At 34.1% G+C, this 21786-nt stretch overlaps 1 protein-coding gene across 6 annotated transcripts in view; it reads right to left on the minus strand.

Annotated features, from left to right (window-relative positions):
- Positions 1–622: 622 nt before the first annotated feature.
- Positions 623–21786, minus strand: part of RB1CC1 (RB1 inducible coiled-coil 1) — a 90973-nt gene continuing 69809 nt past the window's right edge. For 4 of the 6 annotated variants that reach the window (XM_025870595.2, XM_025870591.2, XM_025870592.2 and 1 more), the window contains 8 exons: positions 21179–21287; positions 20841–21081; positions 12117–12171; positions 11078–11125; positions 8350–8408; positions 6089–6225; positions 2819–2889; positions 623–2020 (listed from right to left, as the gene is read on the minus strand). In XM_025870595.2, coding sequence (XP_025726380.1) covers positions 1943–2020; positions 2819–2889; positions 6089–6225; positions 8350–8408; positions 11078–11125; positions 12117–12171; positions 20841–21081; positions 21179–21287 — 798 coding nt within the window. In that variant the 3' untranslated portion in view covers positions 623–1942. Of the gene's footprint in view, positions 2021–2818; positions 2890–6088; positions 6226–8349; positions 8409–9496; positions 10353–11077; positions 11126–12116; positions 12172–20840; positions 21082–21178; positions 21288–21786 lie in introns of those variants that run through there. The other 2 variants (XM_025870594.2, XM_073892766.1) reach the window with 2 other exon arrangements.

Below are 21786 nucleotides of genomic sequence, written 5' to 3' on the forward strand. Positions count from 1 at the left end.
AGTGAATTTAACAGGTTTTGATTATGCAAAAAATCTTTACAGTAGCTAATATTTATTCAATATTTAATCTGATTTTGAAATTGTTCAAAGTATTTTATATTAATTTTCATCACTTAACCTTCAAAATAACCTTAGGAGGTAGGTCCTATTATTATACCATTTTATACATGAGAAAACAGGTTCAGTTTATGCAAGTTGCCCAAAAGCACAGTACATTGACCATAACCATAACAAGATTAAGAACTCAATTGAGTTTTGATTTCCAGGTTTCATTTTTAACTAAGAAAACTGCATTTTCTTTACAAGTGCTTTATAAAGGGATATGTGAACACTGACAGGATGGATATAAAAGAGAAGAAAAACTGTAAGCAATAAAACCGAACATTAAAGAGGAGCATTAATGAGATGATGGCTTTCATTTTGTCAGGCCACTGTGATTCCACAGCACAACGACCACATATTTATATGTGTGAAGGGCACCAAGTAAGTCAAAATGGTCCATCTGGCAGATTCATTTAGACCCAACCAAATCTGCTTAACAAAACCATTCTGTATATATAGTAGTTTATTGCTTTGGTATTTTTTGCATTGAAATGTCATGGAAGGATTGAATAGAAACATGTGAAATCATTTGTTCATTTATTCATTAATATGTTGTCAAATTCAGTTTTCTATACACTATGGTGTTTATTCCATTTTCTGTACTATTAGATATACATATTTAAAAAAATATTTAACTTATTTTAAGAAGAAATTAAATATTTTCTGAAAAAGAATCATTTTATTATTGTTCTCTAGCAACAAACCTGAAACAAGCCTCATCCAAGTCAACTAACTCATTTAAATACCTTTGCTCCATGGCAATTTGTCTGCATATCTAGTTTACACAATTCTATTCTACGTAACACTGTTTACCCTGTTACATAGTATATAGTTAAAGAACATTTTTGTAATAAACATGTTTCTCTTTTGATATGATACAGAACAAGTTTTTTCACACTTCCCAGCAATCACTCAAATATATTAAAAATGTATCCTTCTTTAAAAGGCACACACATTTACAGGTTCAAATCTTTATTGTTTTAAAATTCTACATGTCTTTTACAATACAATATTTTGTTATTTAAATGACCTCTAAATGGTTAATGTACAATGAATATGCTTTCTCTGGAATCAAACCATGAATTACGATTTCATCAATATGATTATTCTAAACCAAGTAATAGAGAGGTTGGGAAGGTTCCAGTGCTGCATTTGAAACTGTCAATAGCACAGACTCTTCCCTTTAGAACCCAGGTGACCATTGTTGAAAGTGCTTTTGAAGATTGCTGATTATGACTGATCTTGACATCAGTCAATGAAATTAAGAACTTCTTTTTGTTTTGAAACATCAAAGGGCATTTAAAAAAATAAATGAAACAATTTGCTTTAGTAATCTACAGAGGCAAACTCAAAGTTATGATTATCTGCATGCAATAACACTCCTCTTTAAATAGTTTTGAAGAATTTATACATTTTATAAAGAATGTGTTTAAGAGTGCAAGTTTTCTGATATTGATTTCACAAAAGGACAAATGCTGGTAATAATAACTAACACTTAATATCTAAGTCCAAGCTAATGTATATGTAACAGGCAATTAATATGGCTAACCATAAGCCACAATGCAGGGTATGCCCTTTGAGAAAATGAACTAGTTTGGTCCACATTTCTAATTATTTGGGTAAAAAACCAAAAACAAAACCATTTTAATTCAGCCAAGGGTTTTGATGAATTTATTGTTCCTAAAACGTAGCCAGTTAAAAAGTAAATGATATACACCAATGAAGTATATTGTCACGGTGACTTTTGTATAAAAAGATGGCCTGCTGTTTTTGGAGTGATGAATAAGCACTGTAGGACAAATCAGAAAAATGTCACAGAATGTTTAATTTCTTCCGTAAGTTATACTTTCTTATTCCACGACACAGCTTTCACTCTGTAAAACTTTGTCCCCAAAGGAACTTTAAATCTGTTTTGTGCCTAAGAAGAGAAAAAAAAGAATCACTTAAATGGTTAAAACCAAATCACAAAGGTACTGTCCTATCACACAACTCAATGCTAGAGTATTGGGGGCCGAGAAGCATGGGTGAGAAGTCTTTATCAAACTACACAAAATCCAGCCCTTACACATGAGAGTACACTGAACTAATATTGATGGAAGAAAGAGCTAGTAATAACTGCTCAAGAATATAGTACAAAGGGAGACATACATCATGATTTTAAGTATCAAAGAACCCTCAATACACAGTTTAAGTTTCATTAGTGTTTTGGAGCAGAGGGGCCCCAAATTACAGTGAGTCAGGAAAAATGCTCATTAGATTCCATTGATTCTATAGCATTGACACTGCTGACATTATGGTCAGGTACATTTTTAGTCATCAAATTATTTGCATTATCTTTCTTCAAAGGGGGTAGCATATGAAAATCAGAAAAAACTCTACTACAAATAGATTCACTTTTAATCATTTATGCTGTGTTCTTTCTTTTTTTGCATAAGAAAACACTAATAACTTGATAGTTATAGAACAGAAACTTGCAGTTATTTTCATGTATAGGAAGATGAATTGTTGGTAATCTACCTGCATCTACTCTCTAAAGATAAATAACAAATACTTATAAAATTGGTGGTTCATACTCATACTCATTAAATTCAAGGTATTAATCAAATGAGCTAAAGGACAAACGACTGTCCTAGTAACAACTTCTATGTGAAGTAGTATGTGAATCTGAATCTTCTTGATAGTTCCTAGGTTTATATCATTTGATGTAGTTTTTCACCTTTTTGGCTTGACAGTACTCCTTTTCCATTACTTTTCCAAGTACCCAGGGTCTTCTAGATGCACCTGAAGCTGTTGAATGAAATTGTTAATTTCTTTTTAAAAGTACAGGTATAATCACCCATGAAAACAAAACTGCCAGAATCAAAACTAGTAAAGTTCTCAAAAGTGAAAGAAGGTAGACTTTTAAAACAAATCACTAAAATACAAAATGATTTATAAATCAAAAATGAACTTATTTTACTTTTCAGCCAGTAATTTTGGCTTTACTCATTAAATATAGATGGTAAATCAAATCACAGAATAGAGTTCAAGAAATACAAATAATCTAAGTACAAATCATGAACAAAGGATCTAGGAATTCTAAATTAGCTCAACAGTGCCATCTATTGAAAGTGCTAATGAAGATGACGATGTCCATTTCTGAAAGCAGAAAGTTATTCAGACAAAATTTATTTTCCAGGTTCAAAGCAAAGCACTACCCTTTTCTTTGGTTGGGGGGGTGGGTGCTTTTAACACCAGTTCTCAAGGGCAGGAGTTGCATCTGCCTCACATCTGCATTCCACAGTGCCTGGAATGGCAGTGTTAACATCATGAGTGCCCAAAAAATGAGAGTTAAAGGGTTAAGAACCAAAGTCTGGAAAGCCAGTGCTTATGTAAAGGGGAGATGGAAAATGTGCGAGGAGACAGGATGAAAAGACTAGTCCTCATAGAGCCAAAGTGTGACAAGCTAAGAAAAGGAAAGTACTCATTCTATTTTTAAATTCATCAGAAGATAAGTTTTTGAAAGAGTCAATTTCAAAAGTATTTGGCCAGTAAATTATCTGGTTAGGCTAAAGCCTTTGAGAGATTCCTAAGAGAAGACAAAACTGAGTTTTATTCTGTAAATATAATTTGGCAACATATAAATGAAAGATATCATGAGGGGCGCCTGGGTGGCTCAGTCGGTTAAGCGTCTGCTTTCCGCTCAGGTCATGATCCCAGGGTCCTGGGATTGAGTTCCGCATTGAGCTCCCTGCTCAGCGGGGAGTCTGCTTCTCCCTCTGCCCCTCCCACACTCGTGCTCTCTCTCACCCTCTCACAAAAATAATCTTTTTTTTTTTTTTAAAGATTTTATTTATTTGACAGAGACATGGCGAGAGAGGGAACACAGCAGAGGGAGTGGAAGAGGGAGAAGCAGGCTTCCCGCTGAGCAGGGAGCCTGATGCGGGGCTTGATCCCAGGAGCCTGGGATGATGACCCGAACCAAAGGCAGATGCTTAACGACTGAACCACCCAGGCGCCCCAATAAATAAAATCTTTAAAAAAATAATTAAAAAAAGATATCATGAGTGAACTATCAGAAATAAAAATATATAGATAATATCACATGATAGAAAGATTAAAAGCCCCTAAACCACAGGATATGGAAAATACTCTTAAGAGTAATACAGCACTTCACGGACAATTCATGATTTCTGAAAAGAATGATCTAAAATTAAACACTTATGTTTTATGTTTGAGGAGTAGTAAGTCCCACTGTCATGCACACAAAAACACCCTAATAATCCCCAGGGCAACAACACAGGGGTAGGAAAGCATAATCCCCAATTGGTAACCTCTGTTCTGTATTTCTCAAAAAAAAGGGTGGAGGGGAGGGAAGGCTGGAGTTCCTTGGTAAAGTAAGATTGTTAAATAAGTTCTTTTCTCCAAGACCTGTGAGAACCTTTAAAATGGTAATGTACATTGTAAACCTCTAAGAGTATACAGTGTTTCCTAGATTTATTTTTATTTAAGTTTTCAAAGATTTATTTGAGAGAGACAGAGAGAGAGTGTGTGCATGTGGAGGGAGGAGGGAGAGGGAGAGAATCTTCAAGCAGACTCCCTCTGAGCTTGGAGTCCTGGCCTGAGCTGAAACCAACAGATACACATTCAACCGACTGAGCCACTGAGGCGCCCCAAGTGTTTCCTAGATTTAAACACTAACTCTCCTATTCTTGGGAAATGCATATTGAAATATTTAAAGACAAAGATCCATGATATAACTTGGGCTCATATGGTTCCGGCAACAAAAACAAGCACACATTTGTGTATATTTATGTATTTATACATTTAGACATACACGTGTAGAATACGGCAAATGGGGCAAAAGGTTAATGATAGGTGAATCTGAGTAAAGGTGTATGGGTCTTTTTTTGGTTTTTTTTGCACTGTACTTACTATGCAACTCTTTGGTAAATTTAAAAATCATTTTCAAATAAAAAGTTTAAAGAAATGAGAAAAAAGAAACGCACAGAAAATCGAAAAAATAACCAAGTTCATTGTTTTCAAGACAGAAAACCAGTAAGTTGTAAGCTTATCTTCTCATTTTTCAAGGTTATATGAAAACTATACAAGTCTATGGACATTCTATATAACCCATCACCAACAGTCATGACGGAGTGACTATGTGACACTGGTTTAGTTCAAGAGTTGGTATTTGCCCATGTTGGTTAAGTCATTCCAAACAGAAACATCAATGTAAATGGACATATATTCCTTTTTTTTTTAAAGATTTTATTTATTCATTTGAAACACAGAGATACAAAGAGAGAGAGAGAGAGCATGAGCAGGGGAAAAGGCAGAAGGAGATGGAGAAGCAGGCTCCCCCTAAGCCCGGAGCCCGATGTGGGGCTCAAGGCTGAGCTGAAGGCAGATGCTTAACCATCTGAGCCACCCAGGTGCCCCTGGACATATATTCTTGTATTTTAATAATTCTATTTAAGCTAAGTGTCCCAAGGTTTCTATTCTTTAAATATCAAAGTAATTATAATAGACATTGAATTCAGTAAATTTTAACAAAACTTTTTTTAAAAAGCCTTAAAAAACTAAGTATTTATAAGCTTAATAAAAAACAAGGTAGGAACATAAGATGATAAATATGACAGAAAAGACATTTTACAGTTGGAGAGAATATTTTTTCTAAAAACAGTCTTTATTGCCTTTGTAAATAAATGAGTATAAACTAAGCTTAAATAGGCTGCATTTATATGGGAATTCTGACAATATAATTCTACTTTTGCTAGGGTATGAGATACTTGACCCAGGTGCATTAAATACACTCTAATTTTGAACTTTCCACACAATCCAGGAAAATAATCTGTATAATGCAGATTTGATAAAAAACAAACAAAAATCATATTAAGCAGAGTTCCTTCTTAGTGATTTAATTCTAATTAGACGAGGGTAGAAAAATCTTTGATATATTCTCTATACTCCAAGTTTTTATTTTAGTTATGGATGTGACACTTACCACCCTCACCTGGTTTGAGATCCAGGGCAGGCAGAGACTCCGAATGCAGAAAATACAAGGTTGGACTAACAGTAAATAACACATAATTGTCATGGCGCTCATCTAGGATGATGAGTACCAAATCTCCCACCTGAAAACTGAATAAAGGAATATAATTTATTGTCCTCAATGGTTACTGCCACCCTCTTCTGAAAACTTTAAGTATATATTCTGCAATATTCAACTCTATATTCAAATATCAATGCATTATTAAAACTCACATTAACATGATCTTTTTTCATTTTACTCTACCCTGCTCCCAGTGAGAGTGCTGGTCATACACAGCAGATGTTCAAAGAATGATGCCCATGACTGTCAAAGACCAAAACTTTTAAATTTCCAATACTATCTATTGTTTAAAAAAAAGAAACAAACAAACAAAAAAAGAAACAAAACAAATGCTTGGATGAGGAGGAGAAAAAACACCATTATAGTCACCAATCACAGGAAGAAGATATTCATCCTCATCTTCCATCTTAGAACATGAAACAAATTGCAAGTGAACTATTTGCAGTCACAGTGGCAAAGAAAGACTACATACTATTTCTCCTGTCTCCAGGTATAGAGCTCTTCAATTTGAAAGAAAAACCTATTGTGCTCAGTTCATGTACTTTAATTAATTTTAAACAAGTCAATGAAAATTACTGCTTTAGGGCGAAGGCCCGGAGGAAGGATCAAGGAAAGAAAAAAGTGGGTACAACTGCCCATATGTTTTAATTGGTTCTGTGTCTTCAGAATCATTTTTAGAAATGTTCAAAATATGAATAGGTCTTGAAAGTTAATCTTGTGACCTTACTGAATTTATCAGTTCTAGTAGTTCTTTAATGGAACCTTTGGTGTTTTCTACATAGTATCACGTCATCTGCAAATAGTGGAAGTTTTACTTCTTCCTTGCCGATTCGGATGCCTTTTATTTCTTCTTACTGTCTGACTGCTGTGGCTGTGACTTCCAGGACCATGTTGAGTAAGAGTAGTGATGGTCACCAGAGGGGAGGTGGGTGGTGGGGATGTGAAATAGGTGATGGAGATTAGGAGTACATTTATCATGATGAGCACCGAGTAACACACAGAATTGCGGAATCACTATATTGTACACCTTAAACTAATGTAACACTGTATGTTAACTGTACTGAAATTAAAATAAACTTAATAAAAAAGAAAGAATCTCAGATTTCTTAGTTGTCAAGATCACTTAGTTTAGTAGGCCCTGCATCTGATAAATCATCAAATTCACTGGGAAAAGCTTTTAAAGGATATCAGCTTTTTCCTTAGTTGCTCATCTTACAAATATTTGATTCCTACCTAACAAGATGTGGCAGGCACTGTTTTGGCTAAATACCAGAACACCTTCAAAAAGGTAAGGGCCTCTCTCTAGGCAGTTAAAAAAAGAAAAAAAAAATTTTTTTTAAAAGCTCATCTCACTCTAATCTTTGAAATGCCAAAAACTGGATTTGATCTGACATACAGCTGATACATAAAAGCAGATACCAGCTAGTTTTTTAACATCACTGAGAAAAGATAAAATTCTCAGAAACCACAGATATCTGACAACCAAAAATTTAGTTGACAGACCTATTACAGACAAAAATAAAGGGTCTTGTAAAAATATCATGCTAATTTTTTATCTGTCCTGATAGATATAGAAGACTGACTAGCGTTCATGTGCTGCTGACAATGCTTTTTGAAAACTTTATTACAGAGACCCTCCTTTCAAACAACCCATGCCAAAACCCAATATATTACTATTGCTAATGTGGTCCTAGAAGACTGTTTATGAAATTATTCAACTGATAAATAGTGTATTGTGAATTTGTAGTATATCAATAAAATGAAGTCTGAAAAATAAAAATGAGGAAACATTGCAACTTAAAAAAAATCTCCTGACTCTCCAATCTAAAATGTAAAAGGCTAAGGTAATAAATTGGATTTAAAAGAGGTGAAAAGTGAAGTAGAGTCAAAAGGAATATTTGTGTATAAATGACAACTGAAGCTATAATAATGACTTCAAATATAATCCTAATGTTTCCAAGAATAATAATTTAGAAAAACTATGCTTTTTAATAAAAAATCTTTACGACCAATGGTTACAAAACACTCAGTTCAATGCACCTGAATCTGAAGGAATATAGCCACTGAAAAACATTTTCACTAACAATTCAATACTATCCAAATCAATAAATTTATTTCACATGGAAAACAGAATATATAAATATAATACTCACTCTCTAATAGCTATCTTTTCAGAATGCCTTGAGGATACTGAAGACATGCTCTGAGACATCTAAAAAAATGAATAAAGCTTATATAATTAAAGCACCACATATATTTATTAGGTCCTTGCTGCAAAAATTTTTGATGTCACACATATTCACATCTGTGTCCCAGCTTTTAAGGGTCCAAATATGAGTTTCAGTATTAATATAATTGCTTTCCTTCAACAATGATTTTCAGTGGACAAATTCACCTACATTTTTACTTATGGTATTTTCTTAATCAAATTTGCCTGCATTAAAAACTTCAAATATAGGATATTTTATTTATAATTACATAGTTAATATTAAAAATATCACAGAGTAGAGATTGACAAGTTTAGGGAAGCGTTTGCCAATTATAAAACATCAGTTTCAAATCTTTCCTTTTGGTAAATGAACAAACCAAAAAACTCTTTAGGAAAATCTTATTCAAAGGTCCAGTATCTAACTACAAAAAACAAATACAATACTCCTCTAGTTAAAATGGGGTGGGAGAATACAGTTCTGAGAGTTGGTAAAGCCCCTCATTTACCTCCAAAGCAACTTCTGAGAACTTCAGTTTAAAAACCCACTATTCTCAGCAAGTGCTAAATAATGAAGGTGTGATTGTCATCCATTTCCTCTCCTGATGAGCACAATGGAATGGGACACGCTCAGTGATGTAGTGTTGCCTTAGCTCAGCTGGGACTGCTTGCTCTTCAAACAGGTTTTAATCCATTATTTACACCATCACCTGATACATGGGACATATGTCCCATGGTCTTGGGGCCAGAAAGGATGGCAAGGATGCCTCTACTTCCCAAGCAGAATGGGTCCATTACACAGTTGTACAAATCAAGGACAGATAAATGGATTTCTCTTTGTTTAATAAGTCTCTTTTTAAAAAATTTTTATTATGTTAATCACCACACATTACATCATTAGTTTTTGATGTAGTGTTCCATGATTCATTGTTTGCGTATAACACCCAGTGTTCCATGCAGTACGTGCCCTCTTTAATACCCATCACCAGGCTAACCCATCCCCCCACCCGCCTCCCCTCTAGAACCCTCAGTTTGTTTCTCAGAGTCCATAGTCTTTCCTGGTTTGTCTCCCCCTCTGGTTTCCCCCTCTTCCTTTCTCCCTCCTGTCTTTTTTTTTTTTTTTTTTTAAACATGTAATGTATTATCTGTTTCAGAGGTACAGGTCTGTGACTCAAGTCTTACACAATTCACAGCGCTCTAATTCTGATGCTCAGAATTTGTTCCATTGCCCTCTGAACATTATCTGGAATGATGCAGGGTCTCATGAGCATTTGGAAACAAAGTAAAATGAACAACAATAAATAGTGAATAGAAAGGCCTAAAAGTGTAGCAACTTATTATCAGAATCATCCAAATGGTCTATATGCTGCCAGTGAAGACAAGTTTGACTATCCATTTTCCAGACCATATTCAATTTTACTTTGATTTTTAAAAAAGCTTAAGTTTTTCAAATATTTATTATAAACAAGGGCTTAGATTTAAGAAAACACTGTGTGAAAACAGTTGTAAATTGATATGAAAGTATGCTTTACATTGAGACACCTCTTTGGGTGGGAGTGGGGTGCTCTTTGGATCTGATGGGCAAAAATCTTTCATTCACAAACACTTCCCAAGCATCAACCGTGTACCAGTTACTATTCCAGGTGCTAAGAACACAGACAAAATTGACTATAATCCTTGCCAAACACAGCTTATATTCTAATGGAAATACTGCATAAAACAGCATACTGAATGATGTCTGGTATAGGAAACTCTTCTCAGTCTTTTTGAACAAGTTTGCTCTACTTATGAAAATAGCAAATAGCCTTAAGATTATCTTGGTGATAAATTAATGATTGACTGGAATGACTACAGACTAATTGACTATATGACTGATGACTGCAGAATTAAGATGTAATTTATGCTGTTCAAGTTGGGGAAGAAAGGCATATGAAGAAAACAGATGTTTCCCTACAAGACACAAATTTTAAAAAGTTCAATTCTAATCAGTACCTTAAAACTTTTCAAAAGTATTGAACACAGGCCTTAGATTATTCCTATTTTTTTTGTAAATTACAATTATTAGAACTTGAAAAATGAAGTAATTGCTTTATTAAAGCATGTAAGATCAACTGTATAACTGTTCAAGTAATTGGTTAAGTTCAAAGGTTAGACTAGAGCCAAGATTAATTCAGAAGACCATATAGTATCTCATGTAAGGTGTCAAGGTCAAACAGTTTAAGTTAAAAAAAAAAAAAGAAAAGAAAAAAGGGGAGGGGATACCACGTATTAATTATGCACTTAAATGTGAACATGTTAATTTTCAAAAGGCCTATGAAGAATACCTCTAACTTCGTCACTGACTTAAGAATCCTAACTTGATGTTATAAATACATGTAATTATGGAATCTTAAGTGATCATAGCTTTTTAATCAGAAACACTGCCTTGATTTTACTGACTGATTTTAACATTACATTAGTAAGGCAGTCCACTTGGTCAGCTCTATGGCCACAGATAGTAACTCTGACTCAAGGTCATCACTCTGAGAATCAATTCATTAATGACCAACATGGCCCAATGAAAATACCAGAAATAAATTAATCAAGCCATACATATCTCTGATGGTATTTATAATGAAAGATAATGCAAAACATTTTGAAATGTTAACATCTATTGGGCAAGAAAAATAACTTACCAGTCTTTGATTTAACCGCTTGTTTTCTTCTTCTTTCAACTGTAACGTCTGTAGAAGAAAAAAAGAGAGACCTGTGGTTTATCCTCTGTATCTTCTCAAATTGAAACTTAATTGTCAAAATTTCCTGAATCTTCAAATTAATGTTCTGATCTAGTATGAAAGATTAGTGACTATATTCTTTTTTATGGGCCCCTTCCAACTGTTTTAATTATTTACAGGCTTAAGAGAGAATTAGAACAATTTTAGGTACATTTACTTAAGCCTAGAGTTCTCAAGAGTTTAATACGCATTAGAATTACTTGTGGCACTTGTAAATATGCAGTAAATGGCTGAGATCTAACCCCAAAGACTCTAGGGGATAGACAGGAGATAGGGATAGGAATAGGTATGGCCTAAGAGGAGGATTCTGTAGTTGTAATACACAGCCCAGCTGGTTCTGATAAAGGTGATCACACAACCCTTTAATAAAGAAAATGCAGAAAATCTGAAAAACCTAAGGAATGAAAAGTGGTCTATGAACAAAGATATGTTAACTTTGAATCAAAATTATATTTAACCTGGTAGTACAACTGGGAGGAAACCCCTTATTGCCAGTTTTTTCTTGTTCAATTAATCTCTAAAAAAAATGCTTAACTTTTCTTCCTTATTCATATTCTATTTTCACCCAATTCTAGAAAATATTTACCTTGCTTTTGAAATACATGAAGTTCATATTTATGTTTTGCTGCATTCTGAACTGTTATTGAATAAACCATTATTCCATATATTCATTTTATAAAGACCACCAATCTTTCTTACTGATAGAGACTTCATTTATTGGGAAGAAATGAAAATAAGAGGACTGAAATACTACCGCCAAACATTTAGCCAGTTGGATTAAAAAGATGACAGGATTTCTCAAAACATTAACCACAAAAGTAACCATTAAAAGATCTAATTTATAAACACAACTGGGTATGTTTTCAATACAAGGTTTATGTAACTGCATCCCCAGAGTGAACATAGCAAACGCTGTATTTCAGGAAAGCAATTTACTTACTCGTTCTAACAGCATTATTCTCTGTTTTTCTTCAGATAGCATATGACTATTTTCTCTAAAAGAGAATGATTTATTTTAGTTTAAGCTGGTTGAAATTCTGGACTTTACATTTTCCAGTAAGATCTGGAAATTTAACTATTAATACAGAGCACTTAAAGGTTTGTACTAAACTTTCAAAAGCAGACTGTTTAAATTAGGACACATTTCAATGGTGTATATTCTTTGTACCAGGTCTTGAACCTAGATCTACAAACTGAAATTATAAGCAAAACTTTGTGCATGCATTTTTCCAGAGATAAGGTCTTCTGAATTTTAAGTTTTTTTTCCCCCCAGGGATTAAAAACCATTCTTATTCCTATGTGTGGGATTAATCCATGTTACCAATCAAGTGGTACTTCTTGGGTGGCCTTACCATTAAAACTAGAAACAAAACAAAATGCTACACGTCCTTGAGTAAGCTAAAGAACTTTAAGTTTTATTTTACAAAAAAATAAACCAAATATCAATGAAGACTTTAAAAGTACTACTAAATGGCTTTAAATGTGCTAGTCACTGTGCCATGTGTGAATCTGCCCATCACACTAAAGTATTCAAAAATTAGAAAAGAAAAAAATGTAACAGGGTGTAGCCTTGTATTTTTATTTTTACTACTACTAGGAAATAAAATTGTGAGACATTCAAAGTATAAAATATGATGATTTGATATACATACACATTGTGAAAGCAGACTCTCCACTGAGTTAACTAACACCTCCATCACTTACCTTTTTTGCAAGGCAGGGAGAACACTGAAATTCTACTCTCCTAACAAATTTCAAATATACAACACAGTGCTATCATTTACTATCTACATGTTATATAGATCCTCAGGTCTTATTCATCTTGTAAGTGGAAGTTTGCAACCTTTTTCTCCTACCTCCCAGCTCTCGGCAACTACTTTTCTACTCTATGAGTTTGATTTCTTACTTAAGATTCTACAGGGGCGCTGGAGTGGCTCAATTGTTAAGCGTCTGCCTTCGGCTCAGGTCATGATCCCAGAGTCCTGGGATCAAGCCCCGCATCAGGTTTCCTGCTCTGCGGGAAGCCTGCTTCCCCCTCTCTTGCTCCCCAGCTTGTGTTCCCTCTCTGGCTGTCTCTCTCTCTGTCAAATAAATAAAAATAAAATCTTAAAAAAAAAAAAGATTCTACATATAAGAGATACTATGCAGTATCTTGTCTTTCTCTGTCTGGCTTATTTCACTTAGCATAATGGCCTCCAGTTTCATCCACACTGTTGCAAAGGGCAGAATTTCCTTCTTTCTTATGGCTGAATAATAATCCATTATGTATTTTTATTCACCATTTTCTTACCCATTTTCTTTATTCATCCATCGAGGAATACTTAGGATGTTTCCATATGTTGGGTACTGTGAATAATGCCGCAATGAACATCGGAGTACAAGAATCTGAGATAATGGTTTCATTTCCTTTGTATGTATACACCCAGAGATGAGACTGCTGGATCATACAGTGGTTCTTCTAATTTCTTGAGGAACCTCCATACTGTTTTCTATAGTGGCTGTCCCAGTTTACATTCCCACAAACGGTGCATGAGGGCTCCTTCTTCTCCACATCCGTGCCAGCATTTATTATCTATTGATTGTCTCTTTAATAATAGACATCCTGATAGATATGAGGTGACTGATATCTTGTGGTTTTGATTTGTATTTCCTTGATGATTAGTGACACAGAGCACCTTTTCATGTACTTGTTGGCCATCTGTATGCCATCTTTGAAAAAACATCTATTTTTTGCCCCCTGTTTAACTGGGTTGTTTCTTTGCTATTGAGTTTTGTGAATTCATTACATATTTCAGACATTAATAATTTATCAGATATATGGTTTGCAAATATTTTCTCCCACTCCATAGGTTGTGGCCTTTTCATTTTGTTGATGTATATAGAAGCTTTTTAGTTTGATGTAGTCCCACCTGTTTATCTTTGTTGCCTTTGCTTCCGGTGAAAAAGCCCAAAATCACTGCCAAGGCCAATGTCAAGGAACTCACCTCTTATATTTTCTTCCATGAGTTTTATGGTTTCAGGTCTTATGTTCAAAATCTTTAATCCACTTTGAGGTGATTTTTGTGTATGATGTTAACACAGGGATCCAATTTCATTCTTTTGTATGTGGCTATCCAGTTTTCCCAGCACCATTTATTGAAGACACTATCCTTTCCCCATTAGTTTTCTTGGCTCCCTTATCAAATTTTTGTTGCCTAATACGTGGGGATATATTCCTGGGATCTCCATTCTGTTCCACTGAGCTATGTTTATGCCACCTGTTTGATTACCATAGCATTGTAGTACAGTTTGAAATCAGGAAGTGTGAGGTCTCCAGCTTTGTTCCTTTTACTCAGGAAAAGGAGTACTTTTTGGCTACTCAGGGTGTTTTGTAGTTTGATATTAATTTTAGGACTGCTCTTTACTATTTCTGTGAGAAATGCCACTGGAATTTTGATAGGGATTGCATGAAATCTGCAGATGGCTTTGGTTAGTAGACATTTTAACAATATTAATCTTGCAATCCAAGAACACAGGATACCTTTCCATTTATTTTTGTGTCTTCTTCAATTTTACCAATTTCTTGTAGTTTTTCACTACAAATCTTTCACCTCCTTGGTTAAATTTATTCCTAGGTATTTTATTCTTTTTGATGCAATTGTAAATCGGATTGTTCCCTCAAATCTCTTTGTTAGTTCACTGTTAGCATATAAAAACACTACTGATTTCATGTCCTGCAACTTTACTGAATTTATGATTAGTTCGTAGAGTTTTTGGTGGTCTTTAGGGTTTTCTACATATAATGTCATGTCATCTGCAAAGAGTTAATTTTACTTCTTCCTTATTTGTTCAGGGTTTTTAAAATTTCCTTTTTTTGCCTAATTGCTCTGGCTATGACTTCCAGGTACACTGTTGAATAAAAAGTGGCAGAGTGGGCATCTTTGTCTTATTCCTGGTCTTAAAAACTTTCAGCTTTGCACTGGTGAGTATGATGTGGGTTTCTCATATATGGCCTTTACTATATTGAGGTACATTCATTCTATACCCACTTTTATTAAGTTTTTATCATGAAAGAACATTGGAAATTTTGTCAAGTGCTTTTTCTTCACATATTGCAATGATTAAATGATTGTCATCCTTCATTTTGTTAATGTGATATATCACACTGATTTGCAGATATTGAGCTACCCTTGTATCCCTGGAATAAATCCCACTTGATCACAGTGTATGCATTTTATTTATTTATTTCAGAGAGAGAGTGAGAGTGAGAGAGAGCATGAGTGGGATGAAGGGCAGAGGGAGAAGCAGACTACCAGGTGAGCAGGGAGCCCGATGAGGGACTTGATCCTGGGACTCTGGGATCATGACCTGAGCTGAAGGCAGATGCTTAATCGACTTGAGCCACCCAGGCACCCTGCATGCTCCTTTTAATGTATTGCTGAATTCAGTTTACTGATATTTTGCTGAGGATTTCTGCCTCTGTTCATTAGGGATATTGCTCTGTATTTTTCTTGTCCTTCCCTTGTCAGGTTTTGGTATCAGGGTAATGCTGGCTTCATATAATAACTTCAATAGAGTTCTTTCCTCTTCTATGTTTTAGAAGAGTTTCAGGAAGTTTGGTATTAGTTCTTCTTTAAAAAAAAATGTTTGATAGAATCACCAATGAAGCCTTCTGGTCCTTGACTTTTCTTTGCTGGGAGGTTTTTGATTACAGATTATTTCCTTACTGTTAACTGGCCTGTTGAGATTTTCCATTTCTTCATGATTCAGTCTTGTTTGGTTTTATGTTTCTAGGAATGTAGCCATATATTCTAGATTGTCCAATTTGTTGGGAATAATTGTACACAGTAATCTCTTACGATTCTTTGTATGTCTGGTATTAGCGGTAATGTAGTGTTGTAATTTAATGTTTTAAATTCTTCTGCATGTGTAATTCCCCAATTACATTTTAAGCAACTTGACTGAGGCAGGAATTTTATCTTCTAAATGTTAATTCTTGTAGGAAGAGGCTTTGCCTAACATAAGGTCAAAAAGACTTACTCGTAATTCTAGCTTTTACATTTAAGTCCATGATCCATTTTGTTAATTTGTCTTATAAGATAAGTAGAAGATGTAATTTCATTCTTTTGCATATGGATATCCAACTGTCCCAGCACCATTTATTGAAAATGCTACTATTCCTCCACTGAATTGTCTTGGCACCTTTGACCATAATGCAAAGGTTCAATTGACTATAAATATTAAGGGCTTATTTCTGGACTCTCAATTCTATTTCAATGATCTATAAACATATACATTCACATATATACACACACATATATAGATCAGGCTACCACCATACTGTCTTGATTGCCCTAACTTTTCGTTAATTTTTGTAATAAGGACGTGTGCATTTCCAACTTCATTCTTTTTTGCATATTGTTTTGGTTAGAGTTCACTGCACTTCCATATGAATGTTAGGACCCATTGGCCACTTCTGCAAAAAAGGCACATTTCAACAGCAATACTGTGTTGAATCTGCAGATCACAAGAGTATTGCTACCTCAACAAGATTAAGTCTTCTTTTTTTTTTAAAAGATTTCATTTTTAAGTAATCTCTGCACCCAACGTGGGGCTTGAACTCACAACCCCGAGATCAATAGTATGCTCTACCGACTGAGCCAGCCAGGTGCTCCAAGATTAAATCTTCCAATCAGTGAACATGGGATGTCTTTTTAGGTCTTCAATTTTGTTCAACAATGTTTTGTAACCTTCAAAACATTGTATGAGTCTTGAACTTCTTTTGTTAAACTTATTCTTAAGTATTTAGATTTCTAATTCTTGGATTGTCAATATACAAGATCATGTTATAGATACCAATAGAGACAGTTTTATTTCTTCGTTTCCAATATGGAATGGATGCCTATAATTTCTTTTCCTTACCTGAGTGCCCTTTATAGAATCTCAACTGATCTTTTTCTTCTTGATTTTTAGGGGAAAAAGCCTTCTTCTTTCATCACTGAATATGATCTTATTTGTGGGCTTTCTTAGATGCCTTTTATTAAGTTGAGGAAGTTCTCTTCAACACCTCAATACTGAGTGTTTAAATGTTTTCTCTTTATTGATATTGATATATTACATATACTAATTTTTAAATATTCAGCCAATATTGCATTCCTGGGATAAATCCAGTAAGAATCCCTTTTATGTATTGCTGGATTTGGTCTATTAGTATTTTGTTGAGAATATCTGAATTTATAGTTATATTTTCTTAGAGTATTAGAACTGAATTTTATGTGGATTTCTCATTCAGTAGGACTTGGAAGGGTTCTAAGATTTTAATTCCTAAGGAGTTTAATGCCAGTTCTGATATTGCTTATTTAGAGAAGGAACTTGAAGAAGGACTGCTAAACTACTATTTTTAATTTTTCTAAAATAAACAAAGTTATTTAGACTTTCTAAAGTCACACAAACAGAAACACAAACAGAAAATTAAGGGGGAACTTCTAAAGTAGGTTGAAGTAAGTAGAAACCCAGCACATTTAACAAGCCAATTAGAAAAGGACCAAGTTGGCATTACTAGACCTAGCTTCAATATTCTTTCTTTTTCTTAGTTTCACTGAGGTTTAATAAATGATATGCAAAAATCTGCACACATTTCATGTACACATCTTGATGAGTCTAGACACATGCATACACCCATGATACCACCACCACAACCAAGGAACTAGATATATCCATCAAATTAAAAAAAATTTGTGTGTGTGTGTAAGAGAGTGACAGAGAAAGGGAGAGAGAAATTTTGATGTAACACTTATTAGTCTTTTCCTTGTGCTTCCCTACTCCACATTCAAAGTAGTCTACTTTAAGAAATACTATATGTTAAGAAATATTTAGTCTTTAATACATCTGTAACATCTTTTGGTATATAATATAAAATATAGGTTACCCTCCACCAACAGGTAACAAGTTACTCCAATATCTCACGTCTTTTTCCAAACTGATTTAAAATGCCATCAATTTCCATACATCCATGGGTTTATTCAAGACAACCAATTCTTGTAATCTATTTACCCGTGACTTTATCAACAACATACAGAATTAATTATCGTCTACAGCTTAAGACTATATCTTAACATTCAGCAGGATAAATTCCTACTCACTGATATTTCCTGAAAATGTTATCAACTTTTTTTGCACATTTATTTTTCTGTATGAATTTTAACATCCAACATCAAATTTTACCTACTTATCCTGTTGAAATTTTAGTTGGGTATAAATAACTGAATAAGTCTGATGAGAAAACAGTATCTTTGCAACACTGTACTTCCATCCATCTTTAACTTTCAAGCCTTTAAATACCTTTCATAAAGTTCTACAGCTTTCTCCACAAGGCTCTTGCACATTTTTTTGTTAAATTCATTACTAACAAATTATTTCCATAAATTTTCATTGGGATCTCATACACATACATGTATACATATACAAATACATATATGTACATACACACACACAAATATATATATTCAAATCAGCTTTTGCTGGTAAATATATGCAAACTGCTCTATTTCGATATATTTATGACATACAGTCTGATGTAGTCTTATTACTTTTAATAGTTTATTAGGTCTATGTGGTTTGAAAAGGATATTATCATGAAATCGTGACAGTTAAGACTTTACTTGCCAATTTTTACTGTTTATTGTCTTGCAGAATGGTCATGGTGACAGCTGGCATTCTGGCGTTCTTCCTAAAATTATGGAAAATGCTTCTAAATGTTTCAACATTGAATATAATGTTTGCTCTAAGTGTCTCATGTATACTCTCTCAAACAAAGTTCCCCTCTATTCCTAGATTGCTAAGTTTTGTTTAACTTTTTTTTTTTTAAGATTTGTGAGAGAGAGAGAGAGAGAGAGAGAGAGAGAGAGAGCAAGCAGGGAGAGTGGCAGGCAGAGGGAGAAGCAGGCTCCTGAGCAGGAGCCCAATGCGGGACTTGATCCCAGGAGCCTGGGATAATGACCTGAGCCAAAGGCAGACCTGACCAATCAACTGAGCTACCCAGACGTCCCTAAAAAAATATTTTTAATGGACACGGACTTTTATCAGTTGTTATTTCTTATCTAGATGATCACATAATCCTTTCCATGTGATCAGTGAATTTGGTTACACTGAGATATTCTGAGGTTTAATTATTATTATTGTATTCCTGAAATACTCCACTGAGTAATGATGATCATCTTAATACTTCATTGTACTTGAAATGCTGAAATTGTCTTTTGGATTTTTTACACCTATAATAACAAAAATGAAATTAATCTTTATCTTCTTCTGTATAATTTTTAAAACCATACCTGTGGTTATGGTTCTATTCATTCCACATATTTACTTATACCTTTGTTTTGCTTGATATTTCATTTATCATGGCTCATATACTTTTATCAATTTCATTTTCTAATACATATACTTGAGATTATAATTCTTCCAGTGTTACCACCTTTATTACATCTCATTTTTTTGATACTTTTGTTCAGATTTAAATAACTAAATTTCCATTTTCTTATCAATACCTATGTTGAATATATAGGTATTCAAATTTCCAAATGTATAAACTTCTATTTTTGTTACAGGTTTTCAATTGCTTATGTTTTGTGGCTGGAATTATATCAATATTTCGAACTTTGAGACTCCCTTTGTGATCTGGTATATAGTGAATTTTCTTAACTGTTTCTTTATTGCTTTATTTTTTACTTCATTGTGTCCTGAGAGGAAGGTCTACTGTTACTGTGGCTCTAAAAAATTCTCATTCTAGTTTTAATCCATTTTTCATTCATACACAATTGATCAAGGTCACATTTTCAAGCATCTACAAGTTAACAACCAATTGCTTACGGTAAAATTGTGCCCTCTCTACATGTGAAACTTTTTCTTAAACTTATAAAAAACTTTTGCTTTGAATGGCTTATATATTTTTTTCCCTTATCATTTTTCTTTACATGCTTCTCATATGTAGAGTTCAACTGGATGCTTTTTTTTTTTTTTTTTGGAGATGTTTTACTGTGGTAGGTCAGTTAACTTTTCATCACATGTTTTGACTTATTTCATCATTTATGTTTTCTAATTACCATGGGCTCTTTAGAGGTTTGTGCCTTGCCTTTTTGAATTAATTTGCTCTATTTTTCACTTACATTCTGAAAACCTTGTATCTTTCCCCAAAACTCAAGTTAACCAGTTTCTACTCCTTTCTTTTAAATCAAACGGAAAGCTGAATACATTTTTACTTTTTAAAAAACTCCTTTGCCTTGCCCCACCCAATACACTCATCAAAATAAATATATTTATTACTATAGTAATGCCTTTTCCTCCTAGGTAATGGACTTCAAAATTTAAACACTTCCTATAAATAAAATAGCTTGACACTATTGTAGTGATCCTTATCCTGGCAGCCTATGGAAAGTTTGGTGCACATATAAAGTATGAAAACATGCCAAAGTGATTCATATATATATATACAAGCAGCAGTATTAAGATATTTCTCACATTTATAGCTTAAAGGAATTTAAATGGCACAACTTTCAGATATATGGGCTGTGGGCAACCAGTAGTGCTACCATATTTCCTATCTTTAGAGCTTTCAGCTTAGAGAAGTGCACACTAGTGGTTTAAAAGCCTGTATTACTTAAGGAAGTTGAAGACATAATGTACTTACTGTACAGACATCATGCTTGTCTCCATTGCTGAATCCACTTTTCCTTCATCTTGTGTTTCCATGGCTGATCTCTCTGTTTCACCTGGGAGTTCAGGTGCACAAGCTCCATAAAGTTCTGGGGCTGCAGCTACATACGCTGAAGGAACAAAACTGCTACTGCGCAACTTATTGACTTCTTCTTCAAGTTTTTTCTTTTCCTCAAGCAAACGAGCTCGATCTTCAGATAGTGACTCTATCAAATCTGAAGGCCCCCAAGTTGAAATAACATTATAAAAACATTTCATGTGATTTTTTAATTTTAAAATGGAGTTAAAAATATATTGTGAAACATTACTAACCTTTATCTCGCTCTTGCTGTTGCATTGTACTTTTCAACTTATCGTTAAGATCATTGATTATATTTTCTTTTCTCATTTTCTCTCTCGTTAAAACAGTGTTAAAATTGGTCTGGAACAAGAGAATGACAACTACTTAAATTACATGCGTGTACACAGCATCTAGGACTAAAGAAACTAGCAGATATTTTTGCATGGTGCATCTGTATGTGGAGAAGATAAAGTGCAATTCACAAATGATGTTCATTTTTTAATAAGAATACTCTACTGTGGTAAATACAATGTGACTGTGCTGTCTTGAGGTTCCATATTAAGATATGCTCTAATTTAATACCTTGAAAATGAATTCTATTTTCTTTTTGTTTTTTTAAAGATTTTATTTATTCATTTGACAGAGAGAGGGAACAAAAGCAGGGGGAGTGGGAGAGGGAGAAGTAGGCTTCCCACAGAGCAGGGAGCCCGATGCGGGGCTCGATCCCAAGACCCTGGGATCATGACCTGAGCTGAAGGCAGACACTTAACGACTGAGCCACCCAGGCACCCCAGATTCTATTTTCTCATTATTGTCTATGTATTTATTGTCAAAGGAAAAGCACTAACAGATAATTTTA

Source organism: Callorhinus ursinus, unplaced genomic scaffold, assembly GCF_003265705.2.
Source record: "Callorhinus ursinus isolate GAN/ISIS: 27379988/994484 unplaced genomic scaffold, GSC_fseal_2.0 scaffold5, whole genome shotgun sequence".
Classification (NCBI taxonomy): domain Eukaryota; kingdom Metazoa; phylum Chordata; class Mammalia; order Carnivora; family Otariidae; genus Callorhinus; species Callorhinus ursinus.